General features: G+C 38.6%; 1 protein-coding gene across 3 annotated transcripts in view; it reads right to left on the minus strand.

The window, feature by feature from the left end:
- Positions 1–15,221: 15,221 nt before the first annotated feature.
- Positions 15,222–21,723, minus strand: part of LOC135222832 (uncharacterized) — an 18,506-nt gene continuing 12,004 nt past the window's right edge. For all 3 annotated transcript variants that reach the window (XM_064261159.1, XM_064261162.1, XM_064261161.1), the window contains 6 exons: positions 19,095–19,791; positions 18,098–18,970; positions 17,595–17,893; positions 17,228–17,410; positions 16,811–17,066; positions 15,222–16,535 (listed from right to left, as the gene is read on the minus strand). In XM_064261159.1, coding sequence (XP_064117229.1) covers positions 16,374–16,535; positions 16,811–17,066; positions 17,228–17,410; positions 17,595–17,893; positions 18,098–18,970; positions 19,095–19,787 — 2,466 coding nt within the window. In that variant the 5' untranslated portion in view covers positions 19,788–19,791 and the 3' untranslated portion in view covers positions 15,222–16,373. The remainder of the gene's footprint in view (positions 16,536–16,810; positions 17,067–17,227; positions 17,411–17,594; positions 17,894–18,097; positions 18,971–19,094; positions 19,792–21,723) is intronic.

Raw genomic sequence — 21,723 nt, forward strand, 5'->3', positions numbered from 1 at the left:
TTCCGAACCACGTCGAGAGTGAACTGCTATCACCAGAACTATGCACATCTCTCACTCCTTTATGGAATGACCGAGAATCGAACTCGCGACCACGGAGGTGGGACGCCAACACCATACCAACCACGCCACTGAGGCGCTCGTTCACGTGCATTGTGAATATGCTGTTTTTACCCCAGTTCCTCCATTAGTTTTGCATCCCAGGCCTGCAAGTGTATGCGACATTTAATTCCCCTGAAATCTGAGAGAATTCCTAGTAATTAAAATGCTTCGATTTTAATAATTTATACTTTTTCAATGTATTTCGAAAAAGATATCAGTCTGTACATTAGGACAATCAAACTTGAAAGTTAAGGTACATAAGTATATATTGATATATATATGTTCAAAATATGCTAAGAAAATTAGTAGGTTAATCCTTGACAGCTTTCTGGAATGAACGAGGGCAACATCTATGAACGAATAGGCAGGGGGTTTTATATACATCAAGTGCGTTACATATGGAAGAAATTTTACCTGAATAACTTTTAAGATATTTTGTAATTGAACTGTATTCCTTATTACTTTTCCATATCCGATTTTCATTCTGTATGCCTTTGTTCTTGTCAAAATTGTTTTAAGGTTGAAGGAAAAATGATTGACAACTGACCATGATAGAGCCGAATATCAAAATTGAGCAGTTGCGAGTTTATCACCTCGTGCATATTTGCGATCATGTTTTATGTATTGCACATTTTCATTCATAGCGTGATGGCTGAATATGGAATGCAAGTAACACTATGCATTCAAGTACTGGTTAGTATAAATCTCACACGAGAGAGAGAACGAGAGAGAGAGAGATGAGAAGAGAGAGAGAGAGACGAGAGAGAGAGAGAGAGAAGAGAGGAGAGAGACGAGAGAGAGAGAGAGAGAGACTTTAAAGAAAATCAATGATAGCCGTTGGAAAACACTTAAGCTTTTGCAATCCAAAAATTAAACGATTTCATTCGTAATTGACCTTACGGGAAACTATTGATGTTAATATTAGTACACGTGCAGTATTGTTCAGTCATATTTCACCGAACAGTCTAAATGATCATATTAACATTTCAAGTGAAACCTGGTACCTCCCAAGTATTTGATAAAGATATTATCTGCCGTTTGCCGAGTTTTATTTCTGAACAGATCGTAAGAACTATATAAAAAAAGATATGTAAACTGTATGTAATTCCTCTTCTAACAGATGTCAGTTTGACCAACCTCATGAGACGGCCATAGTTTGACTCCCTGTTGTGACTTCCGTCTTTCGAAATTCTTTGTTCGCCATCCGAGTTCCTGGTTCTTGGTTCCTAAGCGCTCACTCCAGAAACACAGTTGCGGGCACACTTTATTTCCTTGTTTAGATTACTATTATTTAGTTTAACTTTACTTTGTTACTTCGAAATGTTTATTTTAATTCCTGTCTTTTCCAGCCAGAAGTCGCCATTCTTCTTCGATTCTGATTGCTGGCTGAAAGTGATTCAGCCGGTCTTTCGAAAACTGACTCGTGATTCGTGAATAGTTTTCAAATTAGTCTCCCTGGTTAAAGGGTGGTGTGCGAGTCTTCGTAAGTGGTTGAAAGTAAATAACCGGGATTTTAACTTTTGTGTATACAATGATGTCATATATTCTTATAAAAAAAGTTAGAATATTATTGCATAAATGTGTTTGTTAACACGTTATTGCTCTTAAAGAATGTTTTTAAAAGTTTGGATTATTCATATCGGCTGCCTAGCCTACGCGTGCACGAAACCTACTCGCAAGTGTTTTTTTTTTTTTTTTTTAAGATTAAGACAATTTTATTTAAATGCAACATTATCGAAGTTTAGTGAACACTGAGGTCTTGGTATTCCAATTTGCAACAAAATTTTGACTTTGTCTCCTGACAGATACCATAGATATATATTAAGACGCACTACTATGAGATACAGGGCCTCTGTAACACGGTTTTTTCGCAATAACTTTTTATCTATGCATTTCATAAATATAACGCTTATTCAGAATACATATCATATCAACACATAAATTTTGAGTGTATTCTGCACTAAGTAGGTTGAATACATTTGGTACTTATAATGTAAAAGTGACCTTTTTTGAAGACGGGCCAACTTACTCAGAGAAAAGGTTTCGAACGCACTCGTTACGTAACTTATGACATCGTTTCTTCCCTCTTTCTCGATGGATGATTGGCTATACGTAACGAAGGCTAAACCTCTGGCAACAATGACATACAAATTTAAATACAAGCAAAGCAGTACACCTTTATGAACTCTGGAACCTCCCCACTGATAATTGTCATAATGAACAAACCAACAAAATATGTTAATAAATACAAAAACATTTCTATTATTAGTCTAACTCCCAAAATAAGTTTCCAAAGAAATTACAGTCTACTTTATAGGTCACAATCAGATTGACAAGATGTAGGGAATAGTTGGTAATTACCAAAAACATAGACAAGCTTGATTTGATAACTGCTATATCCAATGTCAAGCAATTTTTATTTATTGGCTATCTACCTATTTACTGAAAAAAATAGCCAGTACCGTATATTGGCTTTAAACCTTCACCAATAATTATCGTCAGAATGGTGACTTCATGAGGCTCCACCCACTTTCGTCTCGTTATAATTCAGGATAACACTGAAGGCTACCATGGGCATTGTTGGATTAGAAAATTTCACTTCTGCCTATAAAAACTAATTTCTCGAGTAGTTGTAAGAAGTGCTAAATGATCCTCAAGGATCACAGCAGTTGGTCTAAACGTGTAATTCATGTATATTACTGCTATACTGTTGCGGCACTACTGCTACAGTAGTATTACTACGCTAGCACTGATACCTCACCCACATCTATGGATCGTTCCGCCATTCATAAAGTCTTTGGGTTTCAGAGCCGATGGCATTTCTGTCTGGTGGATGGGCGGGGCAACATTTAGTCAAGAGGTGTTTGTTTACCTTGCTTACGTAATGAATGTTTTTCGACTCTTGGCTTGTAATCATTGGCCATGGCGTCGGCTAGTTCATTTTTACTCTATAAAAATCAAAACTATCGGGTTTAGGTTATTGATAATGCTGACAAAATTTGTGTGTGGTTGTAAAATATACATATGTCAACTTTCCGCCACATCCGATGCTTTGACAAGGAGCGAAGTCTAAAAAACCGTGTTACAGAGACCCTGAATCTCATAGTAGGTAAATTAAGACAGTATATTAAAATTGATCGATTGAGTATAGTCATACTATCTGGCTGTACAGGATTACGGACGTTATGAGGAATTTTATTCTTTGTAATCTGTGTGTTAAGAGTTTGGCTCAAAAATTGGTGCTGATAACAGAGTTGTGGAAATATTTAGACTCAGATTTATAGACTTTGTGATGTAAATTATGTGGAGTTGATGGAACGAACAGCCAGCTCCTCCACTAACACTGCACTGTCACTTTTTGCCTTGTCCATCAGGACTTTCACTGATGAACCAAGCTGTTGCATCATCTGAACAGAGAAAAATTTTTTTTTTTCAAGCTTTTCTTCTAGACTAGCGATGGGGTTGGGATCGGAAGTGTGAGAGCCTGAAACTTGAGAAGGTGGTACACCTAGAGAACTGGTAGTGGAGCAAGAGAAGTAACAGGAGCATTCAAACCCGATGATCTCCGACTAGCTGATTTCGAACTAGTTCTAGCTAAAGCTTTTCTTTTCTTATCTCAATCTAATTTTCTTAAATGAGATTCTTAGTTCCTCCACGTTCTGTCATCCCAATCTGCACATTCATTACACCTTAGATCCATACAGCATACTCGCCCACGACACGATAAGCCCAAGGTATGTGCTTATCATGTCAGTCAACTTAGTCTTGCAACTATTCGCACAATACCTAATGCTAGCAACATTACGAGTCCAACATGTCGAAGAAACAAGTCGGTAAATAAGTCCAAAAACTATCTACTGTAGTTCTTTAGTAACAAGAACCTAAAACTAAATAAACGTCGCTGAATCAGCCAACGCAACGTAAATAATACTTCACAAAATGTTGAAAAAACAAAACGAAAAGTAAAGTTCAAGAATTAGCTGCAGCTGACAACCAGTCAGTCCATAACCATCTTTGCCAGTGGTTCCTCTCTCACCCCGAAAATGGGCGGGAGTCATTGCTACCTAACCAAAACAGAACAGAAAATTAGCGCAATCCGCAAATTTCGGAAATTAACTGCCAGGCGAGTGAAACTCTTAGCTATTTAATTACCGGGTAAGTCCCATAATTAAAATGACAATGCAGGCTTGCAGTGTTGCAGAAAATTGTGGTCGACTGTCAGTTAGTAATTTTGTCAGTCTGTCTGCATAAGAGGGCTGATTAAGCTCTACCCACAGATAGAACACTACTCTCTCATGCCTTTCCTCATAGACTCTGCAAGCTCAATTCCCTAGCCTTTGAGTTAAAGTAAGAGGTAATGACTGATATGTCATGTGAACTGGCAAGTATCAGACTTCCAAACACAGACATACAACCTCTTCTCTCTCCGTCAGGTATTGGCAAGTATCTACCTACATTCACTGACTTCCCAATCATGCAGCTTCTTATGCATTCTACACCAGCAATAAGTGGGATGATGAGAGAGAGACTCATTCGCAAAGCTTTCATGTCTCTAATCTCACATGCGAGCCAAACTCACTTGACCATACATACCTCTCTTATTCTTGGTACAAGGAACAGGGAAAGTGAATGATTATTTTAAGATATCACACCATCAGCAGCAATAATGGGACCAAACAATCTTACAGAATCATATACATATTGTACATCCCTTAATTAATGACTATAGTGTGTTTACTTTTCTAAGATCGGTTTGGTGGGGCCAGGTAGAAAAGGCAGAGTTGTCATATCTACGGGTATGTAAGTCCCATTAAATGCTTCCCGCAGATATAATCCTTCTTAGGAGGATTCGATTTAGACCTTGGGAGTCGAGGGAAAGGGTTTTCCTCCTCCCCTTTAACTTTTTTTTTTTCATTCCCGATTCTATTTACTTTTTCTTCTTTCTCTTTCTATAATTACAGACGCACTGAATGGCCTGTTGGCTCCGGTGTTTGGACTTGAAACATAAATTCATAAGTCAATCGATCTATTATGCCCTTGGAAAAGACAACCACTCATTTCTTCTTTGCATAATATTTTGATCAAGATCATCCAAGTCAGTCACAGGACTCACTTTCTCTTTTCTTTTTTGAAACGCGGGAGATTTTACTATATTTCCTGCCTCTCTTGCTTCTTAAGTCTACAAATAGTCATTTCTGACACTTTTGTTGCTTCAGATGTTCTCTGGATAGCCTTCGAAGCATCAGTTACAGGACCTTCATGATGTTTTTATAAAATGAAGTATTTCAGGAAATTATAGACTAGAATTTCCTTGGCCTCAGGTTTACGGGAGTCACTTGGGCTACGCTTTCCATACTTATCACAGTGGGTGATTGAGTGTGAGTATCCTTTAATGATATTGACTATGACCCTTTAGATCCTCTTAAAAATCATAGTTCCCCTAAACTCTGATCTGGCAACGCCGCAGAAAAAATATGCCATATATCTATTTTCATTAATGAAACTGAGGCTTTAACGAATAATATAAGAAATAAGATATATTCAAAATATCTGATTCAAACAAAGAACTACATTTCAAGAAATGAAAACTATTTCAATAGACTCCATGAAGCTAATATGATGACCATAACATGGAAATTGGCAACGTATGATATCTGTACAAGCCACACCACAGCGATCTTAGAAAAGTAAACATACTATAGCAAAAACACTATTCGATCTCCATATAGCAGGATTTAAAACTGACGGCATTGAAGCATTAGACCAAAATAGTAACATTCTTAGAAAGTGGTCGTGAATTGTTAATGAAAGATACAAATAGAGATCTAGGCCTATCTAAGTAGTACCTCAACGCCCTGACTGGACATAAAAACCTGTCTGGCTCTTGACCACAAACAAATGAAGCTAATGAATGAATATTATATTCCCTTGGAAGAGGTCTGGATTCAGTCTCAGTTTTTGCCCTACATTCTGGCAAATATGAAACTACCAATTTCTCCCTTCATTGCCACAACTGATGAAAGAGCATGAAGCTCACCATATAAGGTGGTGCCAGTAATGCCGTCAAGCCTTCATCCGAGTCCCATTGGGGGTGGTGAAGGGATCTCCTAGGGGCTTTGCCTAAAATGAATGACGATCAGAGTCCTAGAATACATCCTTATACCAGAATCTAAAAACAGATGCCAACATCGCCTTGTAACCCTGAATAGTAGACGGAAAACCTCTTATGTCTCCAATGAAGCAGAATATCAGCTACTTTCTACACTGTGGGAACTGATGCTCTACTGCATGTCTACTATTTCTACATCAAGTGTGGTATACTCTCCACTTATGCTGGTAGTTTACATTTGTGGTATTTTGTCTAGGCCTGGAGACTTGTTGGGCCACCTGCGCAGACATGCCCCTTGCTTGAGCGAAACGCTGGTAGTCTCCAAGCAACTAGACGAAGCACTTGGGGGTTGAGATGAAATTTGTGCCAATGGGGCTGCCTTAAGAGGTCCCGTCTGACAGGCAGCCTCACTAGTACTTCTGCTGACATCTCCCAGAGATCTATCCACCACTCCTTCTGCTGACATCTCCCAGAGATCTATCCACCACTCCTTCTGGGGCCACCATGGAGCATATGAGCATGACACTGCAATGAGATGATGCTCTTGTCTTGTTCAAAACCTGTTAAAGAATGAGGATTGGGGGGTATGCGTATGCCTCCAGGTGCGACCAGTTCTGAGCATAGCATCCACTCTTGCTGCCATAGGAACTTGATGCTGAAATAAACTTGAAGGCAATAATTTAGAACTGTAGCAAAAAGATCCACTGTTGCTGGCCAGAAGTGAACAAGGTGATCTACCACCTCTTATGCTACTGTCCACTCTGTACTGATAATCTGATCTGATCTGCTGAGGGCATCTGCAACTATGTTCTTGCTCCCCATCACAAATTGAGGAAGCAGTGTGACCTGATGGACTTCGGTCCAACAAAGGATCTCTTGAGCCAGGCAATTTAGAGCCTGTGATTTGGTGCCGCCTTTTTTTCTCAGGTATGATATTGCCATGCAACTGTCTGAGAAGACGGCCACCACGCCAGAGCTGCACTGTTGGCAGAAGTGATGAAGACCTAGTTGGAGTGCCTTCAGCTCTCGCCAATTGATGGACTTTTCGTGCTCCTTCTTTGTCCATCTCCCTGCCACATACGGACACCCGATCTCCCTACTACTGCTCCCCAGCCATGATATGAGGTGTCGCATGACAACTGCAGATCTGGGAAACTTGATCTCAGAGACACTCCTTGAAAGAGATAGTAATCCATTGCCCACCATTGGAGATTCTCCCATATCTCTAAGTCCCATGGAATTCTGATTGCCTGGTCCTCTCAGTGCCACTTTCTGTGAAGCATATGTTGCAATGCCCGAACCTGACATCTCCCAAAGGGGAATAATGCTATTAATGAATTCAGATAACTCAATAAACAAAGCCACAGAGATACTGGGGGACTTTCTTGACCCAAAAACTCTCCTATACAGGTTTGAATTGTATCTATTCATTTCTGTGTTGGAAAAGCCTTCAAAACTGTAGTCTGAATCCTCATTCCTAGATACAGTGGAACCTCGGTTTTTGTCATAATCCATTCCAGAACCTCCCACGAAATCTGAAATGTACAAAAACCTAAACAATAATTCCCATAGGGAATAATGCAAATACAATTACCGTACATAATGCATTCCAGACCACCAAAAATATTAACAAAAAATACATTTTATAGGGAATAAACAGATTTACAAGCAGAGAATAAAGAGGTATAAATATGACTAATGAAATGAATAAATGAACATTTAACATCCCTCTTACCTTTATGGAAAACACTTGTTAGCATATGGAAGACTGAGAGGAGGGTAGAGGAAGGAGGAGAGGTTATTGTTTGGAAGGGGAATCTTCTGGAGGGAGGTATCAAGGACCTATTTGGGGATGCTTCTCTTAATTTTTTACTGGCACTATCTGAGGTTACTTCCCCACTTCGTTTTTTACTGGCACTAGGACCAGCTTGAGAGTTACTGGACCCCTGTCGCACAACAAAGTTCTCCAGACATTTGTTTCCAGCATTTTTTAAAAATTTGCCTAAAGCTAAACACAGCAATGTCATTAAACATGTTGGAGACATGGAGACATGGATTACAACTTCTTTGTTGGAATGATAATTTTCCATCAAAAGTTTTTACATCATTCCAATTTGCAAACATGCTCTTAATCCCAGCAGTGGGCACATTAAGTATACCCATTCGTTTTCTGAAACCAGCCTCTGCTGACCTTAAATTCACTAACAGCAGTGATTGTTGTAGGCATTTTCTCACTGAGAAAATGCAACTACCTCCAACACCTTGCCGAGTTCTTTCTTAAATTCTTTGGCCCATGATGATGGCTTATTTAGCTTTTGCACTCAAATAAAAAACACAAAAAGCACAAAAACAATGAACACAAAGCAGAATGGGTCACAAAAGACGATGGGATGCATTGTTTGGGTACTCAATATGGGGCCCGGTCACATGCTGGGCCCCTTGGATGGAGTGTTATCAAGTGTGTGAAAACCAAGGAAACATATGCTAACTGACAAAATTTTGTAGAAAAAGTGTCTACAAAAACTGGAACATAAGAAAAGAGAGGCGTATGAAAACCGAAGTTTACTAAGTATTATCAATGACTGATTCCAGCCCAAGCTAGGGAATACTACCATATAAAAGGCAATGGTTTGTATTTCTTTACGAAAATATTTAGATTCTACAGTATAAATTTCATTTAAGAAATACCAGACAGAATTGTTAGTGTAAAAAAATGTCAAGGGAAATAGCGTAAGTAGAAATACTTTACATTTTTAGCACCTTGGGCCCCAATGATTTTGAAATATTTAAGTCTGAAAATGGTCCTGGATATTTCTAAACTATCTTTATAAAATGGAATGTAAAAATCTGTATCTACTGAAATAATTGTCAAATTTGTTGCACTTCAAATTAGTGAACGCTTTTAAGTGGTCAAAAATAAGAGTAAAAGTGATCTCAAATGTAAAATAAGAAAGCCCAACCAGTTTTCCTGATAATTCTGGAAGTGATTCGGTTAACTTGAAATGGTAAGAACATCATATTGAAATGTGTGCAAGTCCTGAAAGGACAAACTTGAAATGGTAAGAACATCATATTGAAATGTGTGCAAGTCCTGAAAGGACAATTAGAAAGAATAAGCTTTTTAGTTTTTTTAAGCAACTGAAGTTAATTTGTTTTTGTTGCAAATGTTTGGTGGACAGTAATGGGTGATCAAAGTGGTAAATCATACCCTAGCCTAGGGTCAGGATTCAAAGGGAAGGCAAGGCTGCCACCATGGAGATGAAAGGCCCTTCATTTCCTTTTGTTGATGGAAGGTACCAAATCAAAGATATTGTGTAAGCACACAAATATAATCTATGATTTATGGTGCCTCATGTCAGGTTAAGTAGGAGTAAGGGGGGCCAAGACCTGGAAGTGAAACCCCCTTCAAGGCAAAACTTAGTGCCATAAGTTAGATGTACCTCTGTATTTCACTCTACGCTTCATACACCATAGATTATGATAGGTAGGGAGGTCTACCAATCCTCTGACTTTTACCACACCAGTGATGGCACCATAAGATTAGTTTACAATGCATTATGTATGTATTTCTCTAGTTCCCAGTTCCCAAAATTGGTCCCTAATTATCACTGCTCTATTAAGTAGTATTGGAACGGCTGTTGTAACACTAAAGAGTTAATGATTTAAAATTTCATCAAAATAAGTAAAACCCACAAGCAATTTAAATTTCATATTTCTAGTAGGTTTGAAAGTATACTTTATAGTCAGGCTCTTGCCTGGCTGACACCGAACCAATTGGCTTAGCTCAGATGGTACCAGACCCTATCTAGCCTTACCTGCCTAGGGTATATAGCAAAGAGGATACCACACCATGGTTTGAATGATCAGATAAAATCAAATGTCTCTGGCTACTGACTTTACATCTGGTGAACTTGTAAACATGACAGCCAAATGTTAGTCTACTTTTGCTTCAAATCTGTTGACCTTGGAAGTACTGACACAAAACAATTACTAAGAAAATATATTACAGAATTGAATGGTTATTGAATATACTATTTAAGAAAACATACAAAGGCTAATTCACTTTTTATCTATACAAGTGTGTACAGGCTATAGGGTAAATGACTGAGTGGCGACATAGCAGCCACTGATCCTGGAATGCAGCATCAGTTAAGAGTTGTGGCCTATCCAGACAGCACACCGAGACTGATGTGTTCCTCTCAAAGTAAGTTTTCTTTTGAATAACAAAATAATGGCATAATTCAAGTGCTTTTTCGGGAAGTGGTCACATTCCGAGAGAGGTGGCTGCTATGTTACTGCTTGGTCATTTACCCTATTCCTACTTACTAACGTTGCCAAGTTGAAAGTATGACTTTGCAATGTTTTAGTGCGTACTATTTTGTAAGTTTCTGAGATTTATTTTGGCAGAAAATTAGTTTTAGAGGTACTAGAGCCCCCTTTACTATATAATATTAGGTATGTGAAACCATATAGGGACACTCATGTTTCTGGGTGGGGGAAAATCAGAAAAATATGCGATACAATAGGTACAAGGCTGCATTTCACCTAATACTGCCCCTCCTTGTCCCCACCACTAACCTGAGGCACTGTAAATTTGAATAACTATGGTAGAGACCTTACATAAGGCATTGGGTCCTTACCTGGCTAGTGTGGGGGGTGGGGGGTGGGGTGGAGGAGGGTTCACTTCCCTGGATCCCCCACCTATGCTAAGGCATCGCAAACTCAAATAAAAAGTGGAATAACCACTGGTTCCATGCAATGTAAAATCACCATACAAACACTAGGGATTGGTGGGTCAAATGTATTCTGCCATGTTTAGTAGTACTAGCCCCTGGGAGGTTAGGCCTACTAATTACAGTCTACCAAGAAAACATAACGGTAAATTGTTGATAGCAACCAAAATTCTATAGAAATAGTAATTTTTCTAGATATACCCTTTGCTGAGCTATTACTTACATCTAGGTACCAAAATGGAGTGCCCAAGAATCGAAATTGCGGCTACTGAGGTGGCTGGCCAAGGCCATACCGATTACGCTACTGAGGCACTTATAAATCCCTAGCCTATTCGCAGGACCATTCCATGCAGTCCGTGGGGTTATTGGTTAGAATTACCTAAGTGGGAAGGAAACATTAGCCTCACTAAACACACCTAACCTAACCTATAATATGGGGACACAGAATCCTTACTTGGCTGGGGTGAGGGGGTAGTTTGCTGCCACCCACCTGAGAACACGGTCTCTCTGTGAAAACGCTCAATAACCTATTAGTACTTTAGTTTAATACAAATTGCGTAGGCTAAGTACAGTGAAAACATCACACTTACCGACTACGCGGCAAGGCTCTACAAGGGGTACAAAAATAATCCTTCCCACCCTCCACTACTACAGTCACTATGCTTGGAATGTATGAACCTACAACAATTTAGGCTACGTAGTACTTGGGCTACACAATGATAGAACCCTTTGACTCTCCAAGTTTAAAACTGTCCTCCCACGGTATTAAAATAACCAGTTTCTATAAAAAACTAACAGCCAGTAATGATTTTAGATCATAAACTTTACTGAAATTTTGCAGTGGGTCACTGGCATCAATAGTAGGTAATACAAGGAATTTGCATACCCTGCCGGAATCAAGGAGGTAAGAGAAGTCAAGTTCGACTTTACCTCACTGTTCAGAGTTGCCAAGTCACATGACTCCCTTACTGCCAAATTTGATAAAATTTACTGCCAATTCAAGCATTTTACTGCCAAATCTGAATGTTTCATACACTTGAAAAATAATAGCCCCAACACGCTCTTTGTGCTCTTTGGTATCAGGATGCCCTTAATAGTGGTCTTCCTTGGCTGTAAAATTTTCTGACACACTTTACAGAAAGCTGATTTTCCATCTTTAGCTTTCATTAGCCATGGAAACTCCCTTTCCCATATTTCTTGATACTTTCTTCCAGTATCATAATGTCCTTTCCACTTGGACATTGCAATAGCTGATAATAATAACAGGATCACAACGAATCAATCAATAAAGTATGGTCCTGATCAACTCAGTTCAACTGGCCAACTGAAACAGAAACAAAGTCTGAGTCACTGTATGGACGGACAGTTACGCGCACCATACGGTCCGACAGTACAGTAGATGGTATGGTACGCGTATGGAACATAAACTATCCGACTTACATAATGGCAGTTTTTTTTTTTTTAGATTTTAGATTTAAGAAATAAAGATAATTTCCTCAGATTTAGGGAATTTGACATGATTTATTACTGATGTCAAATATATTATGATAATATTAGCTGCCTCATTTATAGAAATAATAAAGAATATGATTAGGGATATTTTCATTGATTTACTGCCAGAATTTATTTGAAACTGCCAAATTTGAGCCCCTTTATGATATTCTGCCAATTCACTGTATTCCACTACCAAACGCTCACTATACTGCCAAAAATCAGCAAATTTGGCAGTGAAAACTGCCAGTTGGCAACCCTGTTGACACTGTTAAGTTAAGAACAAGACGGTCCAGCGGAGGAGTGAGCGAACCACAGGCCAGGTAGGCGGTTGCCAGATAACTCTATAAGAAAAATGACGGCATGTATTTAAAAAAAAGGGCATTTACCAAGCACACACACACACACACACACACACACACACACACACACACACACACACACATATATATATATATATATATATATATATATATATATATATATATATATATATGTGTGTGTGTGTGTGTGTGTGTGTGTGTGTGTTCGTTAAACTACCGCTTTAAATACTTGAAATTTGGGAGAAACCTTAGACGAAGACAACAACGCGTTCGTAAATGCCACTGGTTTGGTGAAACTTAATACGAGTCAGTCAAGTTTCAGCATTGGCACTTTCTCCATTTCAAATGTCAAAAACAAAAGGCATCGAAAATACTCCACTACACCATAACACACCGGGAGAAATTTAAAGAACTGAATATGAATTACTTCGAAAAAAGGAGAAAAGCAAAAAACACCTACTGTGAAAATGACACATTTCCATAAGTGATTTAACAGAAGCAAAAAAGCTTTGATCAGTTTCGGGAGGTATATTTTGAATTGTCAAAATGAATTTAGCACAGGCATCCTTCCCAGATAACAAAAAAACTTGCTTGTATAATTAAGTCGGCCTATAGTAATGGAAAAGACGATACTGAAAATCTAAGCTTCTATAGACCAACATATCGAACGTATCGTACCAATTAAAACATATAGGAATGGTATTTCACGAATAAATGTTAAAAAAAAAAACACTTAGAACAACTCCACATTATACCTGATGATCAGTCAGCGTCCAGAAAAAAAACACTGAACAGAGTCCACATTGTGCGTAATTATAAATATGGTAAAAATTATGGAAAATGTGGCATCCTGGTTATGCTTAACTAAGTGCAGCATTCGACGGTTGACCACAATCTGTTGCTTGAAGACCTGAGAGCAGAAGAAATTGTAAACACATGATATAAAAAACTACTTAGAAAACAGGAAGGTTACAATGGTTATATCAGCTGTGAAATCAGAATGGAAAGAGCTAACAAAAGGATGGCCCAAGGCAGCGTTCTGTGTCCACTGCTATTCGACATTTATACAATTGAACTTTCTTCAATTCTAAATAAGCACAAGGTTAAGTATAAACTGTATGCTGGTTATACTCAGGTCTAATTTCCTGTCGAAACGGTAGAAGACGCCTGTAGTAAAATGCATGCAATAATGAGATATAAAAAATGCATGTTGGCGAAGAAATTGAAACTGAATGAAGACAAAACCGAGTAAATGTTATTTGGATCTGACAACGCATTGCGAAAATATGAACACTTCAAACGAATAACTATTGGCTCGTTACCAATAAATATTGTAGCAACAATGAGAAACTTGGGTGTTTATTGATAATAAATTGTCAATGAAGACTCATATATTGCATATTGTAAAAACCTGCAACTGTCACATTAGAATCAGTGCATTTATTAGAAAATACCTAAACGAACATACTCTGAAAACAGCAATTGTTACCAAATACTTTCGAAGCTTGACTACAGCAACGTTTATATACTACAGTCTCCCCAACTACCTACTAAGAAAACTGCAAGGGGTAGAAATTCTATATAGTGTATATATCTATAGAATATATATATATCTATATATATATATCTATTATATATATACCCCCATATATATATATATATATATATATATATATATATATATATTATATATATATATATATATATATATATATATATATATATATATATATGATATATATAGAGTCGCCAGATTAATAAAAGGAATATGTTCCCGCGATAGAATAACCACAGCACTAATCGGCTCCTTGTAAAAGCAAGAATAGAATATAAAATACATCGTACAGTCTTTAAAGCACTAAAATATGGTGAACCAACTTACCTGAGAAACTGGTTCAGCTTCTTTAGACCTGAAATGAATATTGCAATCAGAGATGCAAGTGAAGCATATAGACTATTTGAACCTAGAGCAAGTTGTAAGTGCAGGCGAGAGAGAATTTGTACATTGTGCAGGAGCTACGATACTGACGAAAAAACACTAAAAGACAATTATAATTGTATCACCTTATTTTGATAACGTACAAAGGTCCGCCAGAGAGGGAACCATCCATGTGGAGGGCTGTACCTACATAAAACCAGTGAAAAAAAAAAAAAAACCGGTCTGGAGCCCTACTCTGAGTGAATAACAACATTCATCGGTAAATTTCCATAATTTCCTGATATTTCTTTAAGAAAATATTAGTATCTATCTCTCTCTTTTTTTTCTTTCACACATTACTCGACGCTTAATTCGTGTCGGGGTGTTGACACTCATCAGCGTAATTCTATTATTACCAGCATCCTGGCAAAATTTGCACTTAAAAAATAAGCAGTTTTGGTTTGCGATACTGAGACCATCAAAACTCGGAAAGTACGGCATACGATCTCGCAATCACCAGGAAGTGAAATAAAACGGTCAAACCCATATATAAAAAAAGTTTCTTTTAATCCCTTATGTTACAAAGAGGTAATTTAACAGGGGAACATTACAATATGTATACGAATCTCTCCAGCACACGTGTGTGAAGCTGAAGAACAACATATAAACAATATAATCTAATTACTGTCGCTACATACATTCAGCGCACGAAAAAAACATTATTCAAGTCCTTTGGCCATTTTTGTGTTATTATAGTTATTCAGGTATAATGGTTAGCTTAGAGTTCGTGTTATGTTATACAATAGCTGTAAATAAAATAGTAAATATACCGTAATTAAAATACACTGGAAATGTAATGATAGTGCGTGAAATGTGAATGATATGAGCAAAAACATGAACAATATGAAATATGGTTAAGTTTAATGAAATGACGTGGACTATGTCAGAGTTATCAACTCCAATTTTTGCAAATGACCTCAGGGCGAATTGGAAAAGAACTCAACCCGTTTAATTTGTGAAGGGATTGGCTGATTTTGTATATTTTTCTCGAATCTTTAACACTGAACAAAGCTTAATTATAAAACTGATAAGCGAAGTATTGGATTGTTTCTTTTAACTGTTTAAACGAATGACTAGTAATTTCAAAAAGTTTCCCAACAAAATCAACAACTTAACAATTTGCAAACTATGAACCAAGTCGCATGCGGACTTAACTGAATGCATAATGCATTACTTAATCATTCTTTATAAAGACTCAGCTACGTAAATTAACTAATGCTAATATCTAGCAAGATATAAAATGTGCAGTAAGAGCATCAATGATGCAGATTTAACGTTGTGTTAAAGCCATAGCAAATATGACTTCGGACAGACCGAAGTAAAAAATTAGTCCTACGTACGATAGTTCAAGAAATAAAAAAATAATATAAAATTGGCTGTGAACATGAAAATTGCCCCTTTCTTACAAATCCTTGACTAACATAACTTAAACGTAAGATAATTTTTATATCCACAGCACTTAATGTCACCAACATCAAAATAATTTAAATCACAGGAATATTTTTGATGCTAGAAACATACTCTTCTAAGCATATTCAAACTTCTAAAAACCCAGAATACTGCTGTTAAGAACTTCGTTGGTTAATGGTTCAATAACGGGAATTTCGAAGTCCTGGAATCATGGAAACCTCTGGATACTCTTAGGATCTAGTGATGGAATCGATCCAAGTGAGGTAGTAGGGAATATTAGTGTAAACACCAGGGACTCCTCTTCTTCCACAACCAACCCCCCAAGACACTAGACCAGCTAGCATCATGGATCCATCTGTGCCACGACATACCAAGGGACTGCCACCATCACCCTGCGGAAGACATGAGAGATTTTTTTTTTCTAGTAAATTACAGCCATCAGCGCTCAAAACCTTCTAGTATTTTAAGTCATGTCTTTGAAATGACTAAATTATGACAGTATTTTTTAATGAAGATTAGTAGCCTACCTATGTACTGATTAGTGTACTTGTTTGTAAAAGAATGTATATCTAGTAAAGCATATCAGGCAGTCATCAAATGAATAGGTTCAGATGCAATAATTTTGATTACTGGAGAATTAAAACTCTAAGAGCTATTCTACACTAACCTCACAGGCATCCTTGCCCTCTTCGCCACCGGCGCACGTCATGCCATCATGAAGAATGAAATTTGAACCCAGCCTTGTTTGCCTGAGGGCTGATTCACACCTCGAGTGACTGACCATAGGAACGTCTACTTCCTTTAGGAGGTGCTGGAAATCGCCAGTATCTCCAAAGGCATTTTTGCCCCAGCCAGTGGCATGGCACCGCTGGCCAGTGAAATCAGCAGTTCGATGAGGCAAACAAACAGGAGAGACATGTGGGCTGACGAGAGGATATTTGAAATTAGTAAACAATACCGCCGGTGAACCAGATAAGTACGAAAATATAGACAACCGGAAGATAACGGTTTCATTATAATTCATGATAATTTCAATTATTCAACCAAAAAAAAGACAGCCACAAAGATATAAAGTAGAACTTACTTCGTAGCCAGATCGACAGGGCTGAACATTCTGAGAACAGCAATGTCATTGTTTAGGTTACCGCTGTAGAATTCAGGATGAGAGTAAACTCCTGAAACTGGAGTTTCTATGTAACGATAAAACTCTGTTTCACTGGAGACGTCCCATTCACCCAGTCTCACTTTCAGTTCTGATGGGGTTAGGCTGTTGAAAGAAAATATAATGTAACAACGTTACGAATCGTAACCAGTGGCATGTTTGTGTGGTGTCCAGTAGATTACCTCTTCATTCTAATTGTCTAAGAATTACACAAATCTTTCTTGAGTGTCACCATACTCTCTTAATTCATAAATCAGAGTAAGGAGCTTTTTTTCTTTTCTTAACTTACCCGTTGATACAATGAGCTGCAGTGAGGAGGTGACGAGTGTCAATGAGCACAGCACCACATACATAGACATTATCACCGGCTTCCTTTCGTAGGATGGCTGCCTGCCATGGGTATTCTCCAAACTCGGTGTCACCTGATTCAAAGCGGGTGTTCTTCACACGCCCTAAGAGACCGACCGAGCTTCGCCGTCCACAAGTACTGATAGCTCGTTCAGATCTGAAGACAGGCGATCGGCAGCATACATGGTTGGATGCACAGCCACTTACTCCTGGGGAGTATCCACTGAAGCGGAATTGGCGCTGAAAGAGGCAATCATGCATATGGTAAAGTTAAACTTGGACAAAAACTTTCACCATAAATCTATCAAGTGTTTATGGAAAAGATGGACTAGTTCCTTGAATGTTCGTTATTGGATCTAATGGACAAATATCTCAAGATCTGTATATTATGTATTTTGATGTGTATTTTGACTAAATGCAGAAAACCTAGAACTCCAAACTTACTCCTTGTCTGCTTGTGGGCTGCACAACCGGCTGTACATTAGTATTACTACCAAATGAGAAGGTAGTATCTCTCTTACTTCTGCCTGCCTCTTTGGGGTCTTCGTGAGTAGATTTGATTTCAGAGGCTGAAAATGAGAGGTCATCCTTGCTAGAGGTTGAAGCAGTGCCATTCTCATCGGGAGCAGTTGACAGAACATCGGTCTTCTTGCTTCTTGCATCAAGAAGTGGGAACAGATCATTAGATCTTCCAACGACGTCAAAAGAAGAACAGTATCTTCGTTCTACACACTGACAGTCTTCGAGATAGGCAGGAAGGCTATTCTTTTCAGTTAAGAAATTTTCACGCGGAGGAATCGCTGGTAATGCATTTCCCACTTTTTTGACGGAATTACCAAAATTGCTAAAATGGCTAGAAGTGGAAGTCGAGCTATGGCTGTTGTCTTTGCCGAAGGCAAAACCACCACCACCAGAGCTGTATCCACCACCACCAGAGCCGTAACCATCATAAGAATGATGGTGGGTATGAACATGTTGTATTTGTCCTCCTCCATAAGTAGATTTGGGAGGGCTGTATGAGTGTGGTGCGGCATAAGAAGATGCTGGAGGTTGATAGACAGGTGCTCCGTATGATGGGGGTGGGGCAACTGGGGCTCCATATCCTGTTGCAGGGGGATGGTAGACAGGTGCAGGCGGATAGTAGGCGGGTGGACTATAGTGGCCTTTATCATGGAAGCCCTTTTTATGACCTTTATCGATAGGTACAGCTGCAATTGGACCACCGACAGGCACCACTTGAACAGGCTGAACATATGACACATCATATGCACTGATGCCACTGTGATGATGATGACCTTTATCATAGCCTTTCTTGCACTGTGGGAGGGAAAACAAATTTCAGCTCAAGATCTTCAAATGACATGAATAATCTATTTTTGATGGAGTGTGTATTCCATATATTACACGACAGAAGAGACTTATTAGATTAGAATATACTTACATCAAACCCAATACCATATTCACATAATTTCTCTTTAATGAAACGGGGTTCTGCTTGTCCATCTCCGCGAGGCTTGTCGATCCTACTGTCGCCTTTCAGCTGGTTTCCCACAGGATGAGGTTCTACTGAGCCTACAACAGCCTGCACTGTCGGGAGTGTGTGAGTAGCTGCGATAGGCTGCGGTGCTGGAGCAGGTGGGAATGTATGAACTTCAGCAGGAGGGAACGTCTCGCTTATAGCAGGCACGAATGCTTGATTTGTAGTAGGAGAAAATGTTTGTCCTTGGGAAAATGTTTGGCCTTGAGAGAATGTTTGACCTTGAGAAAATGTTGGACTTTGAGAGAATGTTGGACTTTGAGAGAATGTTGGACTTTGAGAGAATGTTGGACTTTGGGAGAACGAATCACCAGAGGCACCAGAAAAAGACTGGCTTGAAGAAGACGGTCCTTGTACTACTAGTCGGGGCACTCTCACCGTCTCAGTGGCAGGGGACCTTTGAAGAGAGTGCCGCACAGGTTCTACTTGGACAGAAGTCGATGGTTGATCAGGCTTTGCATTTGGGAAAGTAATGGATCTTCCAGAAGGGCCAGCCGAGGACGAGGATTCCTTGCTGTCATTTGGACCCCAAGACCAGTCATCTCTTGCGTGAATACTGGCTGCTAGAGCCAGTACTAATAGTAACAACGGCTGCATAACTCTGTAATGGAGAGAATAGTGAAAGGGAAACAAATTAGAAATATAATTGTTTCATTTTCTTATAATTTCATATGTTTTTTTTGCGTGCCCTAGAACAAACTTGTGAGAGGATGTTTTCAAGTTATTAAGAGGGATGAACAGGTTAAGGTTAATTAGGAATGGCTTGTGATAACCGAGAGTTCAACAAACAAAGCCATTATGCTCTTCTTCCTGCGTCACATAACTGTGGATTTTATAACAAAAAGAGAAAGGGGTATCTTGTAGTCCATTTTATCATACAAATTATTCAGCAATGAGGAAACGATTGTAATAAGACAATTCTAAACCTACTGACAATGAACATGCAACTGGAAAATTTATTTAAAAATTTTCATCGTACCTAAGTTCCTCGAAACTAAAATGAAAATCTCTTCAGAAAAAGCTTCAATGGTCGTAAAAGCTTGATGTCGATTGTCATCTGAATACAATATCAACACAGTTTTACCTCTCTAAGCATTTTTGGAGAGAGAGAGAGAGAGAGAGAGAGAGAGAGAGAGAGAGAGAATAACGACATACGGTATAAAAGGAAAGGGGGCAAAATCCACTTGCTATTATGTGGAGACTAGAAGCCTGTCAGGTCGCTGTATGAATTCGTACCTGACGTTCATCCACAAAAACTTACAGAAAAAAACCAGTCGCCAAAAATGGGACTGGACATCAGAAACAGACAATCAAAGAAAGATAAAATAGTAAGTGTAACAGATAATTTGGATACGCCGTTAAGGCTGAAAGATTTTTTCGACAAGAAAAATTCTCTAGATGTCAAGCCAGGTTTTTCTATAGTAAATTTATTAGAGAAACCGTCTCATCAAAAGTAATAATTAAAAGTAAAGTTAAGAGAAGACACAGCAGTCAATCTACTAGTTCTGTTCAGAAACCACGGCCACTTACTTAAATGTAAATAGCAGAAAAGGGGAAATAATATTTTAAAAGGCGAAAGCCCAAAGAAAAATATGGTGAGATGACGTTAGTATTACTTTCTGCAAGGCACAGCACAGTTCCCTTTCTCTCGCTAGAGCGCCCACTTGGAGACGGGTCTGTTTCCTTACTTGGGAACCTTTTCCCTTTCTCTTAAACAATCCCTTCCCAGCTTCCCCCTCCCCCTCCCTCTCCCCCTCTTTTCTTAGAGGGGCTCCTAACCCTCGCCTCCTAAATAAGGTACCTCCTGAAGGCTGGAGACAATGGCAGTCTTGACAGTCTTGGCAGTCTTGTCTATTGTGTTTTGTTCATTTGTTTATTCTACGTTTTAATCTACAGCATCACACTTCCTCGTTTTCAGAGGCTGAATTTTGAAAGCACGTTTACGCTATATATATTAGAATCATAAAATGCTTTGACCTATCAAGAAAACGAACATTGTCGAAGGCTTCAGCAAATAGTAAATAAACATTTAACAACATTGGATATGTTAGATATAACTTCACATAAACAGAAATCGGAAGTCGGTAATCATAAACCTCAAAGAAATAATGGGAAAGTGGTCAAGCAGGTAGCTTTAATTTCTTTTTTTTTTTTTTTATCTAAAACAACTTTTTTGGTGTGTCTTCAGGTTGCTGGAGGGCACTCTGAACGTAATGGACGTGAGCTTCACGTGGAGTATCACCGTTAGATAACTCAATATTGTATAATAATTGCGTTACGTTTCTTTGCCCGAGGTTCTCGAGAAACAGGTTCCTGCAGCATACCTTGCTCGGTGACTCACAGAAAAGAAAGCAAGACCAAGCAAAAAGAGAAAAGTTCAAGTAGAGAATGTTGTGAAGTGACCGACCAATTCTCGTAAATGTAAACACGTTTGGTGCCAAAAGAGACGTGAAGAGAATGTTGGATTGTGTGGACAGATTAACGGCAACAAATGACGTAAAAAACTGGAACGAAGAAAGGAATGGTGAGGTTT

This window comes from Macrobrachium nipponense, chromosome 8 (assembly GCF_015104395.2).
Source record: "Macrobrachium nipponense isolate FS-2020 chromosome 8, ASM1510439v2, whole genome shotgun sequence".
Lineage (NCBI taxonomy): Eukaryota > Metazoa > Arthropoda > Malacostraca > Decapoda > Palaemonidae > Macrobrachium > Macrobrachium nipponense.